This window comes from Martes martes (assembly GCF_963455335.1).
Source record: "Martes martes genome assembly, chromosome: 6".
NCBI lineage: Eukaryota > Metazoa > Chordata > Mammalia > Carnivora > Mustelidae > Martes > Martes martes.
The window spans coordinates 115,129,422-115,146,063 of NC_137893.1; the positions used below are offsets into that span (position 1 = coordinate 115,129,422).

The 16,642-nt window shown below is 46.7% G+C and overlaps 1 protein-coding gene across 3 annotated transcripts in view; it reads right to left on the reverse strand.

Moving 5' to 3' along the window:
• Positions 1 to 6,827, reverse strand: part of PNPLA1 (patatin like domain 1, omega-hydroxyceramide transacylase) — a 44,338-nt gene extending 37,511 nt beyond the window's left edge. For 2 of the 3 annotated variants that reach the window (XM_080806532.1, XM_080806531.1), the window contains exon 1: positions 6,164 to 6,488. In XM_080806532.1, coding sequence (XP_080662658.1) covers positions 6,164 to 6,368 — 205 coding nt within the window. In that variant the 5' untranslated portion in view covers positions 6,369 to 6,488. Of the gene's footprint in view, positions 1 to 6,163 lie in introns of all 3 variants that reach the window. The other variant, XM_080806530.1, reaches the window with a different exon arrangement.
• Between the last annotated feature and the right edge of the window lie 9,815 nt (positions 6,828 to 16,642).

Consider the following 16,642-nt stretch of genomic DNA (forward strand, 5'->3'; position numbering starts at 1 on the left):
GAGATACGGTGATTGTTTACATACAAAATATGAAATGATCTACCAACAAACTTTTGGAACTATTAAGAGTGTTACAAGTTTGCTCAAAACAAGATTGATATGCAAAAGCCATCAACATTCCTTTGTATCAACAGTAATCAATTAGATTAGAAAATGCCGTTGGAAAAAAGAACCCATTCTTCAGAACAACAAAAGCTAATAAATCCAATAAAAGACACGGAATCTTTCTTGAATGACACAAAAGGCCAGAAGAAATGGAGACTAGATTTATAAATGGGAAGATATAATTTCAATTAAAATCCCAACAGAGTTTTTTTTTCACAAGGAGAAAGAGGGGTCATGAATAACAGAGGCAATACTTGAAGAAGAAATCAGAAAAAGAGCAGAGGATAGGGATTGCCATGTATAACAAGGCTACAGTGATCAAAACAGTGAGCTGTGGTGTAGAAATATACAAATTTGCCACTAAGAGAGAAGAGAGACTCCCAGGACAGACCCTTGAGAATCCAGGCACTTGAGTGAGCCAGAAGGGAGCATCTCAAACCACTGTGAAAAGGGTTGCCTATAAATGGTGTGAGGGCATCGGTTATCATGTGGCAGAACAATGAAAACTTCTGATTTCTGCCTCAAACTAGCCACAAGATAAAATCCAGCTGAATTAATAAAGATTAATTAAGAGCAAAAAAAAAAAACCTAGAAATTTGAAAGAAAATACAGAAGAGATCATTGTAACAAAGTAAAGATATTAAAGCACAGAAATTGTAGGAGGAAGAGACTGATACATTTGACAGTGCTTAAGATTTCTGAATGACAAAAGAGATCCTAAATAAAAAGACAAGCCATGGAGTGGAACAGAAGAGCTGCAATGTTTGTGACTGACTCCTGATTCGTGGGTAGAACAGCTGCAAGTTAAAGAGAACAAGGCAATGGTGGAAAAAGAAAACAGGAAAAGTTCAAGAGCAGACAGGCAAGTCACAGAAGAGGGCACAGAGTAGCCAATAAATACACAGGTAATACATACAATAAATCCATGCTTAACATGACTACCAATCAGGATATGAAGATTAAATAATCAAAATAAAATGAGATGTAGTTTCACATTCATTAGATTGACTTAGAACTTTGAAGTCTGACTGTTCCAGGACTGGTGACATTGTGGGGAAATTAGTACTTGTACACACTGCTAGTGTATAAATGGGTACAACCACTTTGGAGAATAGTCAGGTTTGGTAATTTTTTATTTTTTATTTATTTGTTATTTTTTTAAGATTTTATTTATTTATTTGTCAGAGAGAGTGAGCACAGGCAGAGGCAGAGGGAGAAGCAGGCTCCCCACTGAGCAAGGAGCCCGATGTGGGACTCGATCCCAGGACGCTGGGATCACGACCTGAGCCGAAGGCAGCCACTTAACCAAATGAAGCACCCAGGCATCCCTGGTAATTTTTTTTTTTTTAGGAGATTTTATTTATTTGACAGAGAGAGAGCTCTCTGTCAGTAAAGGGAGAGGGAGAAGCAGGCTCCCCACTGAGCAAGGACCCGGACACAGGGCTCGATCCCAGGACCCCGTGATCATGACCTGAGCCAAAGGTAGATGCTTAACTGACAGAGCCACCCAGGCGCCCCAGGTCTGGTAATGTTAATGTGAATGAATATCCTAGGGAAACATTCTATGTGGGCTTGAGAGACATAAACACGGATGTTCATCACAGCGTTGTTGGTAAGAAAAACGTGGCCATCCCATCCACAGAATGGCTAGATGAGCCGCCTTCTAGTCTTAATGGAACATATACTAAAAGAAGTAAAGATCCTCGAAGAAAGGAAATGGAGTCCTGCTTCTTGCTCTGTTTCTGACTGATGACAGGGAGTTACATTAGTCACCTGTCCCTTTTTACAGAATGCTGTCCCCAGATATTCCTGTGGCTTACTCCCTCAGCCTCTCCAGGCAAATTCCCATCTGCTTCGAGAGACTTCCCTGACCCCAGGATCCATACAACCAGTATTTGTACTCCCTGACCCTGCTTTGTCAAGAAACAGAGTGGTTTAAAAGGTGAGGCCAGGGGGGGTGCCTGGGTGGCTCAGGGGGTTAAAGCCTCTGCCTTCAGCTCAGGTCATGATCCCAGGGTCCTGGGATCGAGTCCCGCATCGGGCTCTCTGCTCAAGAGGGAGCCTGCTTCCCCTCTCTCTCTGCCCACTTGTGATCTCTCCCTCCGTCAAATAAAGAAATAAAATCTTTAAAAAAAAAAAAAAAAAAAGGTGAGGCCAGGGGTGCCTGCGCGGCTCAGTCAGATCAGTGTCCAGGTCTTTGTTCTGGCTCAAGTCACCATCTCAGGATCATGACAGTGAGCACTGCATGGGGCTCTGTGCTCAGTAGAGTCTCCTTCCCGCCCCCTCTCTTTGCCCCCCACCCCGTTTGTGCATACTCTCTCTCTAAAATAAATAAGTCTTGGGTGCCTGGGGGGCTCAGTGAGTTAAGCCTCTGCCTTGGGCTCAGGTCATGGTCTCGGGGTCCTGGGATCGAGTCCCACATCAGGCTCTCTGCTCAACGGGGAGCCTGCTTCCTCCTATCTCTCTCTCTCTGCCTACTTTTGATCTCTCGCTGTCAAATAAATAAATAAAATCTTTTAAAAAATAAAATAATAAATCTTTTTAAATTTTTTTTAAATAAAAATAAATAAATAAGTAAATAAAAGGTGAGGCCAGACCGTGTTCTAATCCCAGATTTACCTTGTGCTTAAGTGTATCACTTTAAAGTTAGTTAAAGTGACTCAGTTAGTTAAAGTGTGACTCAGTTTCCTCCTCTGTAAATGGAGACAATAGTAGTTTTCACCTCCGGGGATTGCCAGGAGGACCGGATAAGTTAATATGCTGCAGACTTAGAACAGTGTCTTATACAAGGAAGTGCTAGGTAACAGTAAATTACGTGGTGGTTAACCTGAATGACCTGGGTAAATCTCATAAACTGGTTGCTGAATGACAAGGGCAAGTCCCACGTGCATCTCACTCCTCCTTGAACTTCCCTCCTGATTACAGTCATGTGCATGGTCCAGGCCTTGGTCACACCTACAGTTAGGTGTCCCCATGGGTTCCAGTGCCTCCCACCTGCTGTCCATGCCTCCCAGAGCCCGTCCGAGTCCATTTTGGGCAGTATGGGTTGAACTGATTGAAACGAATGCATTTTGACAAGTCTGTGACTATCAGAGGATGAAACTCCACTGGCTCCCTCAGACGGTGTATTTTAAGAAGCCGCAGTAAAGACGTGAAGATGGAGGGAGCAACAGAGCAGGTGAGTGACACAGATACCCGGAAAGGGAGCGAATCCTGGAGGCAGGCTATCTCCAAGGGCAGGACTTCTGGGAATCCCAGACGAGAGAGCGTGCGGGCTCTCATGCAGCCCCTTTCTGAAGGCTTGTTCTAGGGTCTATTGTGCGCCTGGAGCATTAACTGCTATATTCAAAGAGGGCTCTGAGCATTTAGAAAACATGTAGGGGCCCAACAGACACATGAAAAGATGCTCCACGTCACTCATCACTGGGGAGAAATGCAAATCAAAACCACAAGGAGACAGCACCTCCCACCTGTCAGAAGGCCTAAAATGAAAAATACAAGAAACAACAAGTGTTGGTGAGTATGTGGGGAAAAGGGAATACTTGTGCGCTGTTGGTGGGGATGCAAACTGGTGCAGCCGCCATGGAAAACGGTATGGAGATTCCTCAAAAATTTAAAAATAGAGCTACCATCTGATTCAGCAATTCCACTACTGGGTATTTACCCAAAGAATACAAAAACACTAATTTAAAAGAATACATGCACCTCTATGTTTATTGCAACATTATTTATAATAACAGCCCAAGTGTCCACTGATAGATGAATGGATAATTACTCAGCCAGAAAAAAGAATGAAATCTTGCCATTTGCAATGACGTGAATAGACCTTGAGGGTATAATGTTAAGTGAAATAAGTCAGGCAGAGAAAGACAAATACCGTGATTTCACTCCTATGTGGATGTTAAGAAACAAAACAAATGAATAAAGAAAAACGGAGGCAAACCCCCAAACTGACTCTTAACCACAGAGAACAGAGGGTTGCCAGAGGTGTGGGGGGGGCATCGTGAAATAGGTTAAGGGGATTAAGAGCACACTTAGGACGATAAGCACCAAGTAATGAATAGAATTGGTGAATCGCTAAGTTGTACACCTGAAATGATACAACACTCTATGTTAACTATACTGGATTTTTTTTAAAAAATGTTTTTAAATGAAAAAAAAAGATCTAGAAGGATCTAAGCAGAGCCCTTAGAACGCGCCACAGGAGGGAGAGAGGAACTGGGGACAAGGAGGGTGAGCAGAGGCTTTAAAAAGAAAAAAACCCTATATAGTTTTGCATGATTTGAATGTTTTACAGTGAGAAAGAATTTATAACTTGCGATATTTGAAGAATTTATAACGTGCGATATTTGAAGGAAAAAATTATCTTGCCCATAAGGTACTCGGTGAATGGGCACCACTATTATTCTTTAAAATGAAGAAGACTTCTCACCCAGCACAGAGGTCCCTAGGCAGAAAGGCAGCCAGCCGGCACCCCTTCCTCCTGCATTGCCGCTGGCCCTTTGGCAAGTCTCACTGGGTCTAACCTCCAACATACATCCTGAACCCACCAGCTTCTCACTGCCCCTCAAGACCCGGCTGCCTACCGTGCTCATCCCTCGCTAGACCCACATGCCATAGTCTCCCGCTTGTCTCCTGGCAGCCGCCCTTCCCCCTCCAACTCCCTCTGCCCAGCAGTCGAGGTTCCTTAAAACCCCCAACCAGGTAGTTGGCACACACCAAGCAGTTGCCATGTGCTAGGCACTGTGATAAACCAGTCACTCTAGCTCAGTTAACCCCTTAACAACACTGGGAATTAGATACAAGTAAAATCTCCGCTTCATAGGTGCAGAAACAGAGGCATAGAGCATCCCGCAATTTGCCCCAGGTCCACATGGTGGAACGGCAGAGCTGGGATCCAATCCACCTGGAGCACACACTCTTTACCGCCTTCCCACTCACCCCCTTACAGCCTGTCTATGCTCCTCTGCTCCTGCTCCAAGCATTGCTCATGCGCTGTCTGACCCTTGCCTGCCTCTCCAGCCTTGGCCCCCACTCCCTTCTCCTTGCCCCCACTCCCTGGCTCCCCAGCTACTCCCCTGCCTGGAAAGTTCTTTCTCTCATCTTCACATCACTTGGGTCTCTGTTCAAATGCCGCCTCCTCCAAAAAGTCTTCCCTGATCACTCTTTCTAAAATAGCCCCCACTTTATTCTCTGTCCCTTTCCTGCTACCATTTTATCCATAGATCTCATGGTGTCCTGAGGTGACATCATCAAGTTACCTGCCTGAATGTTTACTTTCTGCCTCATCGCTCTAGAATGTCTGCTTCAGAGGGGCACGGGCTCTGTACAGTAGCACAGTGAATGAATAAATACACTCGAGGCAGCCCGTGAGGACGCTGGCCCAGACCTGTCATGTGGGACTGCCTGGCACCTGTCCAGTTTCCCTGCCCAGGGGGGCGCTTCTGCCCTTTGGGTCAGAGGTGGGACCCCATCCTTCTCTCTCGGGCCCTGGACCAGCAGGAAAGAAGGTGAAGTGAGATCTTTGGGATTCCTTCCCAGTTTCTCCCCATCTGGTTCATCCCCATAACCACGAGGCCTCTAGCTTGCCAGCCACCTAGAAGGTGAGCTCACAAACCTACCCTGCCAAAGTGGTAAAGATGTGAAGCATTGCCCCACCCAAGGAGATGTGCACTTTAAAAGAGACCAAACAGGAATGACACTTCACCCTGATATCTGACTGTGTCATGGCGTGACTTCCAAGACCAGGATGCTGGAGGGGGCTGCTGTCTTTCCCTCTCCCAGGCCCTGGCACACAGGGCATCGCAGAAGACTGTTGAGGGAGGGGGAGTGGGAGGGGTGGGTCCACACTCACCCAGTGGGTCAGAGACCGGGATCTGGCTGACCCCAACCTCAAATGTCCCAGCTGCCTGCCTGCCGGCCCACTCAACCCTCCTCTTCCTTCCCCACCACCAGAAGGCCTGGCTCTGTCCACAAAGTGCCCCCAAGTGATCTTCATTCTCCACTTCGGGGACTCTCGCCAGAGACTCCCCCAGGGCACCCAGAACAAAGGCCTTACCCATTTCAATTCCGCAGATGACCAGAGCAGCAATCACTGCACCTGCCGAAGTCCCAGCAAAGCGATGGGTGGTTTCCAGCATCCGGGGGGCCAAGTCTCGGAGGGCATCCACAGCCCCAGCCTGGTAGAAGGAGAGAAATCCACTACCAGAGAAGGAGATGGAATGAGGGGTGTCTGGGTCCCCCTTGAACACCTGTTCTTCCATCTCCTCGACCCCTTGGTGCTCGCCTCTCCGGATGCTGCTCTCCTGCTGGAACTCCAACCAAGCTTCCGTGCCAGCTCAGAACCTGGAAAGGGGCCGTCTCTCCTGGGTTGGCTGGGACACCCACGGATGGCGCCGGCAGCCACTGCCTGGGCCTGTCGAGCTCCTCCAGGAGGCAGTCCCAAAGGCTGGTGAAAGGCTTCAGGCCCCGGTCGAGGTGCAGAAGGCACCTCGAATGTGCGAGCAGTGTCCTGGGCGTGCAGGCACCCCCCTGGCTTCATCGCGTGGCTAGAGTCATCTCAGCCCCTAGCCTGCGCTGCGGACAACAGACAGCATTGGCAGCTGCCACGGGGACCGTCCCAGGGAGACAGGCACTGCTCAGCCCAGGAGGCTTCACACACTGAGTTGCAAAACCTCCGCTGATGGTTATCAGAGGCTTCCTCTCTCTCTCTGACACACTGCGACAGCCAAGGAATTTTATGCTGGCCTCCCTCCAGGGGAAGGTGTCCCCACCCCTACAGGGGCCAGAGTCAACAGGTCGGTCATGGTTTTTGAGGGGGACACCCTCACACCACCCATAGTCCTGCCAGCATCACCCCTCCCTGGGCTCCTTTTCCAGCCCTGTGGGGCGTGCGTGGTATGTTACACAATTGTTTTTATTTGTTCTTGCGAAAGAACTTGTGTGTTTGTTCACATATTAGGACATGACCATGGGCAAAATGGCAAAGGGAAAGAAGTCAGGCTTCAGGGCCGCACCCATCACCGCCTCTCCATCTCTCCACCCTTTCTCCCCAGCCCTACGTTGACCCACTCTCCTATAGCACCCTCTCACCAAGTCCCAGACTGTCATGTCATCTCCTAGGTATACAAGAAAAAATCGGACTGAACTCTAGATCATTCTAACTCTCTGGAGCTTTGCACAACACACTCTTCTAATGATAAATTTCAGATGACAATATTTACCCTAAGAATGCACAGCTTGGGAGGCCAGATATGGGGACCTCGGGGGCAGAGGTATTTTGGAGCCCTGAGGGCCAAGGGGCTGGTGCTTGGGGACCAAGTTTGGCTACAGGTCATGCCCCCTCTGGAGCTATACACAGTGGCCCTGGAGAGGAGGGCCCTGCCTCAGTCCACAAATTTCTCTGCCTCGGATATCGCAAAGCTGGCAAGATCACATCTCTCTCCTCCCTCACAAGATCATGCAGTGGCAGAAACAGAATTAGAATGGGACACCAAGTCCCCTACTCAATGCTCGGTCCAGCTCCCCACTCTGTTACGATGTGATGTCAATGCTCCCCTCAACGCATGGAACTCCCGTCCACGCTTCGCCTCCCTGGTCCAGCCTGGAATCTATGATGCGGGCAATGATCAGGATTTAGTAAGAAGGGACTTTTCTCTCTTGGATGGATAGTCCCAGATACAGAATCTCTTCCTCCATCTGGGAAGAGACCTTTTGACCAAACGAGTGTGTAACAGGGAAAACGCGTGTGTCCGTGGGCGCGCTCACGTGCGCATGTGTGCAGAGAGAGGTATGAGGCTTACCGCTTCTTGGGAATAAGACCAGCCAATGTGAAATAACCAGAGAAACACACGAGGCAGTCTATAATTAAGGACTGACTTGTGCAGGGCTGAGACTCCTGCCAGGGAAGTGAAGATAACGAGGGTGAGTACCATGGTTTGGAGGATGTGAAGAAGCTAGAAGCTAGAAAGATACAGCTATAAATTGCCGGGCATGTGGTACATCTGTTATTATTAAAGGGTAAGAAGAGTCAAGGCTTCTGGAACAGATGGACGTGGGAGATGAGGTGGGATGGGAAGGTGGGGTCGGAAGAGGAAGGCGTGATCTACTTGTGACACGAAGGAGGAGCTGTCAGGGAGCTCAGACGGGGCAAAGAGACCTGGATTGGAGGGTGAGGAAGGAGAATAGCACCATAGCCTCCTAGAGATGGGGACGGCCAGGCTAGCGCAGCAGCAGGAGGGAGACAAGCTAAAGAAACAACGGCTGCAGAGCCTCTCATGACCAGGGGACTGGCTGGGTGAGGGTGAGTCACTGCTGTTGCCTCGTGTTCAGCCTGGGGGTCTGGAGGGGTAGGCAGCCTTTGGCTGACTTAAGGAAATGGGGGCAGAGCTGGGGAAACTGGGTAGAGGATGAGTTAACTTGGAAAAGTGTCTGAGGAGATAAGAAGATGCTGGTGCTGGAGGGAGGAGGAGGGAAGGCTCCAGAGAGGGGAGCAGAGACCCCTGTCCTTGAGGCTGCAGAGAAGGGTGAGAAGTCGGAGGGGGTTGGCATGGGGCTAGGCTGAAGAAAGACAACCTTGGACAAGTATTCTTTTTTGAGGTTCACCTCGCTATCCCAGTAAAATAGGAAGCGAGACCACCTTGCTCTACACAGGCTGCCTGAGCTCGAGAAGGCTGGGGCCCACTATCCTTTCAAGGACGGTGCCTTGTCCTGATGCGGCCTCTGGTGCCCCACTCTCTGCTTCCCAGGCCTGGCTGTCGGATTAGGCCACAGTCCCTGTGGAGCCCATCTTGATGAGGGCCCGTGGGCCGCAGGTCTCTCCTGTCCTGGCCTCGGAGTCAAACACCTGGAAAGGTTTTTCTCATCTCCCCTTGTTTCTGACTTTACACCGAAAGCCCTAAGAACTTCAAGTGGAGGACATCAAGAAAGGATCACATGCCAGAAGTTCTGCATTTGATTTTTCAAGTCGGCTCATAATCCCATCAGGGGTTTTGAACTCAGTTGGCACGGCCCATGTGACTCATCAGTCCCTGAGGCAGTCCCAGGCAAGAAACAGACACTGCTCACCATGCATGATCCCAACAAGGCAACCTGGAACGAATTTACGGAAGAACCCGGAGTTCCCATAAGTATGAAATACGTGAAGCCTGCCAGGGCACAGCTCTCGGAGAGAAAGGCAGCATCCGGGTTCTGGGTTAGTGTTCAATGACGGCACACCACCCTCTGCTCAAATCCTGTGACATGTTTATTTAGTGAAGAAACGGGTTGTTTCTTGAGGTGAGTGAGAATGAAGGTCACAGCATCGCCCATCAATAACCTTACCAATAAGGTTTAACCTGAATCTAATTCAGACTTAACTTTCCAGTTCACGGTGAATACAGAGTATGAACGAAAAAGTGAAGAATGCCAGGTGGAAATAACGAGACAAAGTGAAACTGTGGGAAGGGCTGGTAGCTCCACGGTAGCCATTCCCCGTCCACTTGTTCTTTGCCCACGCCCCTATAAAGCAGCTGAAAGACCTGATCCTTGATTTTCCAGGCACCCACCCCCGCACCTTGATCTAGAAACAATCATAAGATCCAATGGCGGTCGGTGAAAAGCAAGGGGAAATCTGCTGGTGGCTTCTAAGGAAGACTTTCCTCTTTGGTAAAAGGAGAAAGGTACATAGGGAAAGCCCCTTTTGCTCCATCCGCCATTTTTCCTGCCTGAGATGCTGCCCTGTGAGAACTCGATCTTTGGAGCTATAACAGTCATCTTGTACCCATTGGGGGAAACATGGCAGACACAATGGAGTGTATGAGTTATCTATTGCTGTGTCACAGATTACCTCACAGCTTAATACCTTACAGTAACATTTATGATCGTACATAGTTTCTGAGCATTAGGAAGCCAGAAATGGCTTACCTGAGTGGTTCAACACTCCCATGGCTGTTGGTGGGCATCAGTTCTTCTCTGAGTTAGAAAGCTCTGATGCCTCATCACATGGACCTCTCCAAGGGGCTGTTCACAAGAGGATGGTGTGCTTTCCCTGGAGTGAGATGCAAGGAAGTGAGGGAGAGTGGAAGAGAGATAAAGAGAGAAAGAGAGAGAGAAGAACAAGAAATAGCATGAACCCCATATGGAAATTATAATCTTTTTATAACCTCATCTCAAAGGTGATACCGTCCCTTCTGCCATATTCCATTGGCCACATGGGTCAACCCTGGTAAAATGTAGGAGGGATGTGAATACCAGAAGGTAGGAATTGTCAAGGGTTGATTTGGACGCTGGCTACCACCCTGAGAATAGCAAAAGAATACTTGATCGACTATTGGTGTATTCTCCATGTGGTGCAAGTGTTTACACCTTTTTCTAAAAAGTCAGCAATTTTTTTAAAAATGAGGCTTAGAGAGAGAGGAGAAAATCTGACCCAATGGAAGTGGGGACAGAGCTTGCAGGTATCCTGTCATGTTGTTCTTTATATGACCTTGAGATAATTCATGCAGCCTAAATCATATCTTCTCATTATGAAATAGCTCCCACATAAAGTAAAGTACCCAAAATAGGACAGCAAACATCCAAGTACCTACCAGACATATTGAACAACCTTAACATTTTACCACATCTCAGTCAAATATTTGTTTGGGCTTAAAAGAGTGAAACACTGAAGGGTGGAGGTGAACCTCCTTTGAACCCTTTCCTAATCTTACCTCCCTCTCTCCTTCCCACGGGAAACCAGGTTCCCAGATTGGACAGAATCTCTCTCCTCCATGTTTTTACACCTTTATTACATGAATAGGATTTATTAAAAATGTATAATATTGTTTTAAACATATTTCTAAATTTCACATAAGCAAACATTGATTTATTCTGCGATTTGCCATTATCGTCCAGTGTTATGATACACAAGGCTCTCGTCTTTTCCGTTTTGCTGCTTGAGTAACCTATTATGGGATTGTGGGACAACATATTTATCATTCTACTGATGGACCTTCTAGTTGTTTCTAATATTTCACTATAACCAACAATGTTGCAGTGAACACTCCCTTTGTAGGGCATGGGAATTTTTCAGGTCATGGTGTGGGTGTATTAATTGTACCCACAAAACCTGAATGTTCCAAAGGGACTGAGTGATGATGGGAGAGGCTAACTCCATTGAAAGAAGGTTTCTATTACAGTGGTCCCACCTTCATCTGGGAACATTCTCCAAGACCCCCAGGGGATCCCCGAAACCACGGGTAGTACTGAACCTTATATATTCCTATACATACATATCTATGATAAAGTCTAACTTATAAATTAGGCACAGTAAGTAAGAGATTATGAATAATAACACAATTATAACAAAATCCTATAATAAAAGTTGTGAGAATGGGGTCTCTCTCTCTCTCAAAATATCGTACTGAATCATGCTCACCCTTCTCGTGCTGATGTGAGATGACAAGATGCCCCTGTGATGAGATGACGTGAGGTGAACGTCGCAAGCGTGGGACGTGGCATGGGGTTACTACTGACTTTCAGGCATGACGTCAGAAGGAGGATCATCTGCTTCTGGTCCATGTTTGGCCACTGGTAACTGAAATCACAGAAAGTGAGCCACTGGTTAAGGAGGAACATCTGCACTTACATTTCCAGAGACCAGGAGACATGCCATGCCATGGCTATGAACTCTAGGTGTGGTCTCTAACTGTCTGGTAGCTTGCTCTGGGTGACGAGGGCAGAGGAATGTCACTTCCCAGAGTATGGAAGCCCGATAGAGGAAGTGGGTCACAGTCTGGGCTCTAGATGGCTTGTGTGCTCCCAGCTCTTTGTTCTCTCCAAGAATTGGCTAGCCCTAGGGTGAGGGGTGGGATAGGAGGTCAGTCCCTCCCCAGTCAGGGAAGCCACACATCCCAGAGCTTCCAGAATATTCCAAAATATTCCAAAATAAGAAAATATAGTTAATACAAAGGGCATTCCTTCAATTTGACTACTGCTATCTACAGTGGTCATGCCAAGTTGTGCTCCCACTGAGAGTTTGTAAGAGGTCTCATGGCTTTCCTTCTCTTGGTATTACCAGAACGAAAAATGTTACCAATCTGAGTGACTTGAAATGCTATCTTGTTGTTCAATGGATATTTTCTTGGTTATTCGTGAGGCTGGGCATCATTTCTTCCATCCGCTGGTCAATCCAGTTTCCTCTTCTCTCAATTGCTTGTTCTTAACCTTTTCTCTCTAGGGTGGGAGCAGGTTTGTCTTTTGTCAAAATGTGTAGATGTTAAATAATATTAAATGCATAGTATTTAATATTAATGCTATAGCATAGCATTTAATAATATCAAATATTAATATTTAATTAATATTAAGCTAATATTAGTATTAGCTTATTAATATTAAAGCTAATATTAAATGCATAACAAATATCCCCTCCCTGTTTGTGGCTTGTCTTTTAACTTTTTTTATGATGTCTCTATGGTATAGAAGTTAAAAATGTACCATTCTTTTTCCCTTACGATTTGTGTTTTTGTGGCTTCAAGTCATGAAAATGCTCTCCCATATAAAATAGAGCCTGGGTTATTTTAAATGGTTTAACCATCAAGCCTAAGCTATTAGTTCTGTCTCCATTGGAAAACTACAGTCTGGTGGGCAGTTTGGCACCGCCTGTTTTAAAATAAATACTTGTAGAAATTTATCCTACAGACATACTTATACAGGAGTCCCCAGAAATCTATGCATAGGTTTGCTCAATACAACAATTGTAATAGCAAAAATCTAGAAGTAACCTAAATGCCTATCAGTGGAAATCTAGGTAAATGAATTATGGCATGGTCATAAATGTAATTCTCCTTAGCCATAGTGAAGAATGAGGGAGATCCAGATGTACTCATATGGAAAGTTCTCCAAGATACATTTGTAAGTAGGAAAAATGAAAATAAAAAACCCAAGGATCCAAACAGTGTGCTCTCATTTATGTTAGGGGTGGAAGATTCTGTATATGTGTGCTTGTAAAATTCTAGAAATAAAATTACTGATGGTTCGTTACTTCTGAGGAGGGGGACCAGGGTTTGCAGGTAGGAAGGAAACCTAGTGTTCACCATCTTCTGTGCTGTTTTCAGTTACTCCTTTGACTGTAAACAAAGAAGAATGTATGGACAGCCCCGTTTTGCCATAAGCTGCTATTTGTTTTGGCATTTGAAAGATTCTGAGGTGAAGAGGGCCTTTCCTTGCAATAGCTGAGAAGACACTGAATTATTAGAAGTGGGGCAGGAGCCACGGCATCAGCGGGACAGTTTCATTACATGTGTTCTGTCGCTGGGTCAGAAGGGCAGCGCTCTCAGCAGCACGCCGGCCAGGGTGATGAGATTCAGACTCGCCATTGTCTGGGGGACAGGGGAGCTGTCTGCGGAACAAGGGAGAGGGGAACTGAGAGAGGTGGGGGATGGGGACCTGTCTATGGAACCAGGGTGTGTGGGGGGAAGGGGCGGAGGAAAGACAAAGGAAGGTGGGGGCAGGTCTGAGCCCAGAGCCGCTGCCGGGGCCCTGCAGTTCCTAGACCAGTTGTCTGAGTGCCTAGGTCTGGGCCCGCCCCGGGCTCTGAGTCTCCTTGTGCTATATGGCGGCAGGATGAGATGAAGCTCTGCACCCTCTTCCCCAGGGGAGGAGGAGAGCCCCCATCTCAAAGCTGCTGGCAGGCAATTCTCTGGAGAGGAAGAAAAGTCATGCTCCAAGGAGATCGCTCATCCTGTGAGTGAGAACTAAAGGCACTTGAGCTTACCCTCCTTGAGATTTAAGAAGGGAAAGGAATTGGGCCAGGGGTCATCGAACAAAGACAGAAAGTGCTGCCAGGGTTTAATCCAGGGGCTGCAATCCCAGCCTCGCCATGCACCGCTGGCAAATTACTCAACATCTCTGTCTTAGTTTTCTTATCTGTAAAATGGGAAAATAATATTTACCCCACAGGGTGTTCTCCTGGCATACGGTGAATGCTTATGAAGCGGTAACCACTGTTAATTCTGTCTGCATTTAGAAATTTTTGTAAATTTCAGCGCAGCAGAGACCCTGGCTGTGCCGGGTCAGCACCCGGAGGCGGGATCTGGGTCTGCGGCGCATGCGCATTAACAACGCTCACAAGCCCAGTGAATAAGCGGTGACCTCGCTTGTTCGTTTACACAGGCCAGCGCCCTGGGTGGGTGCATCACAACCCTTCTCTCCGCTCCGCATGTGGGAGCCCAGACTGTATTCAGAGGCTCCTTGGGGGAATGGAAACACTTCTGGGCTCTTATTTATTTCCAGGATGGCTCCAGCGGCTTGCCTGTCTGCCCCTTGGGGGAAAGCCCTTCGGTACATAGGAGGAGGGCAGTTGTTGGTTGTCAAATAAATATTTGTTGAATGAGTCCACGGTCATAGCGTGTGCCCTGTCACAGCAACACTGCAAACAATCTGGATGCTCAACAACAGGGAGTTCTTATTAAATGTGGCCCAGCCACCCCACAAAATCAAACAGTCATCGAAGAGGATAATTACCGCAAGTATATAGAAAGATAGAGATGTGCTTGTGATGTAGCAAACAAAAGAAATCAAAATGGGCTGGACTCGATGTTGATCCATCTTGATGATATATTATTAAGTGAAAAAGCAATGCTCAGAGAAGAGAGTATAATAAGCTACCATCTGTGTTATAAAGGGGGCAGGGAATATAAGGTTTCACTCGCTAACATCTCTCTGAATGACACACAGGAGGCTTGTAACACTGGGGGCCTGCGAGGGAGCGGCAGAGGTGAGCAGTGGAGGACAGGCCACTGACAATTCGTTTGTACCTTCTGAACGCTGAACCATGTGAGAATGTTTCCAATTCAAAAATCAAATAATTTAAAACACTTGTTAGGAGAAGAAAAAGGAAAAGGAAAGTTTAGGGGGCATTTGGCTGGCTCCGCAGAACATCTCACTCTTGATCACGGAGTCATGAGTTCGAGACCCCTGTTGAGCATAAAGCTTACTTCAAAAAAAAAAAAAACAGAAGAGAGAGAGAAGTAAAATAAAACACTTGCTGATACATAGCAAAGTAAAATAGATCAATATTTTTTTCCTGCTATATTCCTCAATTCTAAGGCATGAGTTTTACCCCCTACAGTTTAAAGTTTCTGATCTCAGAATGTATCTTATAATCAATGGGCATTCTTAATAGGTTCTTGTGGTGGTTTCTTTTTCTTCCTAAAAAGCTTTTAGTAAATTGATGCTGCATCTTAAAATTGATGGTGTTTTAGAATCAAGGAAAAGCAGTACATAAAAATGTAGCAAGTGGAAAGGGACTGTAACAGTGAAACCCATGTGTGGTGGGATGGCAGGGATCTTTCTACTTTCAAATGGCCCTTACCAGTCTTTTTACATCATCTTTTCAATAGTTTTTTAAAAACATATTTTAAACTGTTTTTAGGACAATCAGTGGTTTTTAGAGGGAGGCGGCATTCCCCAGCACCAGGGTCTAGATAACCTGCAAAGCAGTAAACCCAGGAAAGTCACCACTTCCTCGTTTTTTTTTTTTTAAGATTTTATTTATTTATTTATTTATTTATTTATTTATTTAACAGAGAGAGAGAGATCACAAGTAGGCAGAGAGGCAGGCAGAAGGAGAGGGGGAATCAGGCTCCCTGCTGAGCAGAGAACGAGATGTGGGACTCCATCCCAGGACTCTGAGATCATGACCTGAGGCGAAGGCAGAGGCTTAACCCACTGAGCAACCCAGGTTCCCCTAGTTTAGTTTAGTTTCAATAATTATCAGAGCAAAGTTCTGGGCCCTAAATTTAGCTGTTACAAGGAAAAAAACTCATTTTCCTCGGATTTTCCTGGAGAAACCCACCTTCCAGGAACAGTTCATCAAAAATTGAGACAACACGTACTTGGCCACTATTGGTGTTTATTTCAGCAATTGGTTCAGACTTCAAGTTTTGGTCCAAACCATTGCCATAGTTCAAAAACAGTTGTCGAATTGAAAACACTGATAAAACCTAGTGCCTGGGGGTGCCAGAGTGGTTCAGTTGGTTAAGCGTCTGACTCTTGGTTTTGGCTCAGGTCATGATCTCCAGGTCATGAGATCAAGCCCCACGTCAGCCTCCAGCTCCACGGTGCAGAATCTGCTTGAGATTCTCTCTCCCTCCTCCTCTGCTCATCCCCATGCTCATGCTCTCTCTCTCTCTCTCTCAGATGAATAAACAAACAAACAAACGTCTCAGTGCTGGGTGAAGCACACATGAGGGTTGTAGCCAAAAGGTAGTGCAGGAAAGTTGTTTCCAGTTGAGACCAGTGTCCTGTACCCTGCAGAACCCAGTTCTGACACATGCTCGATGGATAGAGGATTTCTTAATCAAATAATCAAGTTTAAGAAATACTGCAGGTGGGGCGCCTGGGTGACTCAGTGGGTTAAAGCCTCTGCCTTCAGCTCGGGTCATGGTCCCGGGGTCCTGGGATCGAGCCCCGCATCGGGCTCTCTGCTCAGCAGGGAGCCTGCTTCCCCTCCACACACTCTGCCTGCCTCTCTGCCTACTTGTGATCTCTGTCTGTCAAATAAATAAATAAAATCTTT